Source organism: Sylvia atricapilla, unplaced genomic scaffold (genome assembly GCF_009819655.1).
Source record: "Sylvia atricapilla isolate bSylAtr1 unplaced genomic scaffold, bSylAtr1.pri scaffold_101_arrow_ctg1, whole genome shotgun sequence".
Classification (NCBI taxonomy): domain Eukaryota; kingdom Metazoa; phylum Chordata; class Aves; order Passeriformes; family Sylviidae; genus Sylvia; species Sylvia atricapilla.
Window position 1 is genome coordinate 2,064 of NW_027077029.1, and position 2,043 is coordinate 4,106.

General features: G+C 53.8%; 1 protein-coding gene across 1 annotated transcript; it reads right to left on the reverse strand.

The window, feature by feature from the left end:
- Window positions 1–478: 478 nt before the first annotated feature.
- LOC136374698 (olfactory receptor 14A16-like) lies at window positions 479–1,411 on the reverse strand. Its single transcript, XM_066340090.1, has one exon. It carries the CDS (start codon window positions 1,409–1,411, stop codon window positions 479–481), a length of 933 nt encoding a protein of 310 aa, XP_066196187.1.
- Between the last annotated feature and the right edge of the window lie 632 nt (window positions 1,412–2,043).

Sequence of the window (2,043 nt, forward strand, 5' to 3'; positions counted from 1 at the left end):
CTGCAGCCCCGGCACTGCCACCCCCAGCCCTGTGCCCGGCCCCGAGAGCACTCAGGCCCTACAGCAACACCAGGGCCAGGAGGGCAGCGGGGCAGGGCCACGGGAGCAGCACTGCCAACACCAAGGGCTGCTGCTCCTGGCCACAGCTGCTGTGCCAGCCCTGATCTGCCCCAGCTCTGCACACAGACATTGCTGCTGCAGCTGCAGAGAAGGGAACAAAAGGGGCATCTCTGCACAAAACTTGGCTGGGAGATCCTTGAGTTCATTTAAAACCACCGAGAGCACAGCCCCTCATTGACACAGTCTGTGGCCAAAAGGAAGGTTGACAGAAACAATATAAGAAGTGGCACAAACAATGATATAGCTATGCTGACAACACGAAAAAAGCAAAAGACAGGAAAAACAACTATAACCAAATCAAGAAGAACTATCAAAGATGACTTTTAATACAAGTGATTTGGAGGAGTTGTCAAGCAGTTTAATGTTTCTGACACCATCCAGTGATGAGTGCCCTCACTGCAGCCTTGAGCTCCTGGTGCCTCAGGCTGTAGGTGAGGGGGTTCAGGACTCGAGGCATCACTGAGTACAGAACTGAGAGGTCCAGATCCAGGGATGGGGACGAGATGGAGGTGGGCTTCAGGTAGGCAAACATGGCAGTGCTGATATACAGAGAGACCACAGCCAGGTGAGGGAGGCAGGTGGAAAAGGCTTTGTGCCGTCCCTGCTCAGAGGGGATCCTCGGCACGGCCCTGAAGATCTGCACATAGGAGAAAACAATGAAAACAAAACAACCAAGTGCTAAAAGGACAGTAACAGCAATGAGCCCAAGTTCCCTGAAATAGGATTTAGAGCAGGAGAGTTTCAGGATCTGGGGAATTTCACAGAAGAACTGGCCCAGGACATTGCCATGGCACAGGGGCAGGGAAAATGTATTGGCCGTGTGCATGAGAGCATAGAGAAAGGCACTGGCCCAGGCAGCTGCTGCCATGTGGGCACAAGCTCTGCTGCCCAGGAGGGTCCCGTAGTGCAGGGGTTTGCAGATGGACACGTAGCGGTCGTAGCACATGATGGTCAGGAAATAAAATTCTGCTGAAATGAAGAAAAGAAAAAAAAATAGCTGTGCAGCACATCCTGTGTAGGAGATGTCCCTGGTGTCCCAGAGGGAATTGTGCATGGCTTTGGGGACAGTGGTGCAGATGGAGCCCAGGTCGCTGAGGGCCAGGTTGAGCAGGAAGAAGAACATGGGGCTGTGCAGGTGGTGGCCGCAGGCGACGGCAGCGATGACGAGGCCGTTGCCCAGGAGGGCAGCCAGGGAGATGCCCAGGAAGAGGCAGAAGTGCAGGAGCTGCAGCTGCTGCCTGTCTGCCAGTGCCAGCAGGAGGAAGTGGCTGAGGGAGCTGCTGTTGGACATTTGCAGTGTCTTGTCAAGGGAATTTGTAAAAACAGTAATCATGGAATAGTTCAGTTTGGAGAGGACTTTCAATATCCCAGCACAGCTTGGTGGCACTTTCCCCCCACTGCCTGCCCAGGGCTCTGCTGCCTGGAGCTGTCCCTGCCTGCAGCTGCTTCCCTGTGCCCAGGGCTGGGCCCTGCCAGTGCTGCCAGAGCCCAGCCCAGCCCTGGGGGCTCAGCTCTGCCCTGCAGACCCCTCCCAGCTCAGGCACTGCCCAGGGGCAGCTCTGGCTCTGCAGGCTCTGATGGCAATGTCAGAGCAACCCTGAGGAGGCTTGACAAGCCAACACTGATGGTGCCTGCAATGGACCCTGTGCTGATATCTGCCACTAAATGGCTTAGTAAGATCTGAGAGAAAATTCTTTGGTTCTTTTTTCGCAACCTGAGCTGAGAGATGAATATCTATGTTCAATTGACCATCCAGACAATCTACAGCAGTGGGTTAAAAAAGTAAGATTTTCCTATTTACGCAGCCTCTCCCTTGCTGTGCTCCCTGGATAGTCTACTTGGAAATATTCTGCTGTTAAATGTCATGCTGGGAGCAGTCCTGAACAATGCAGCATCCTCACCACACAAGGAGAACACTTCCAA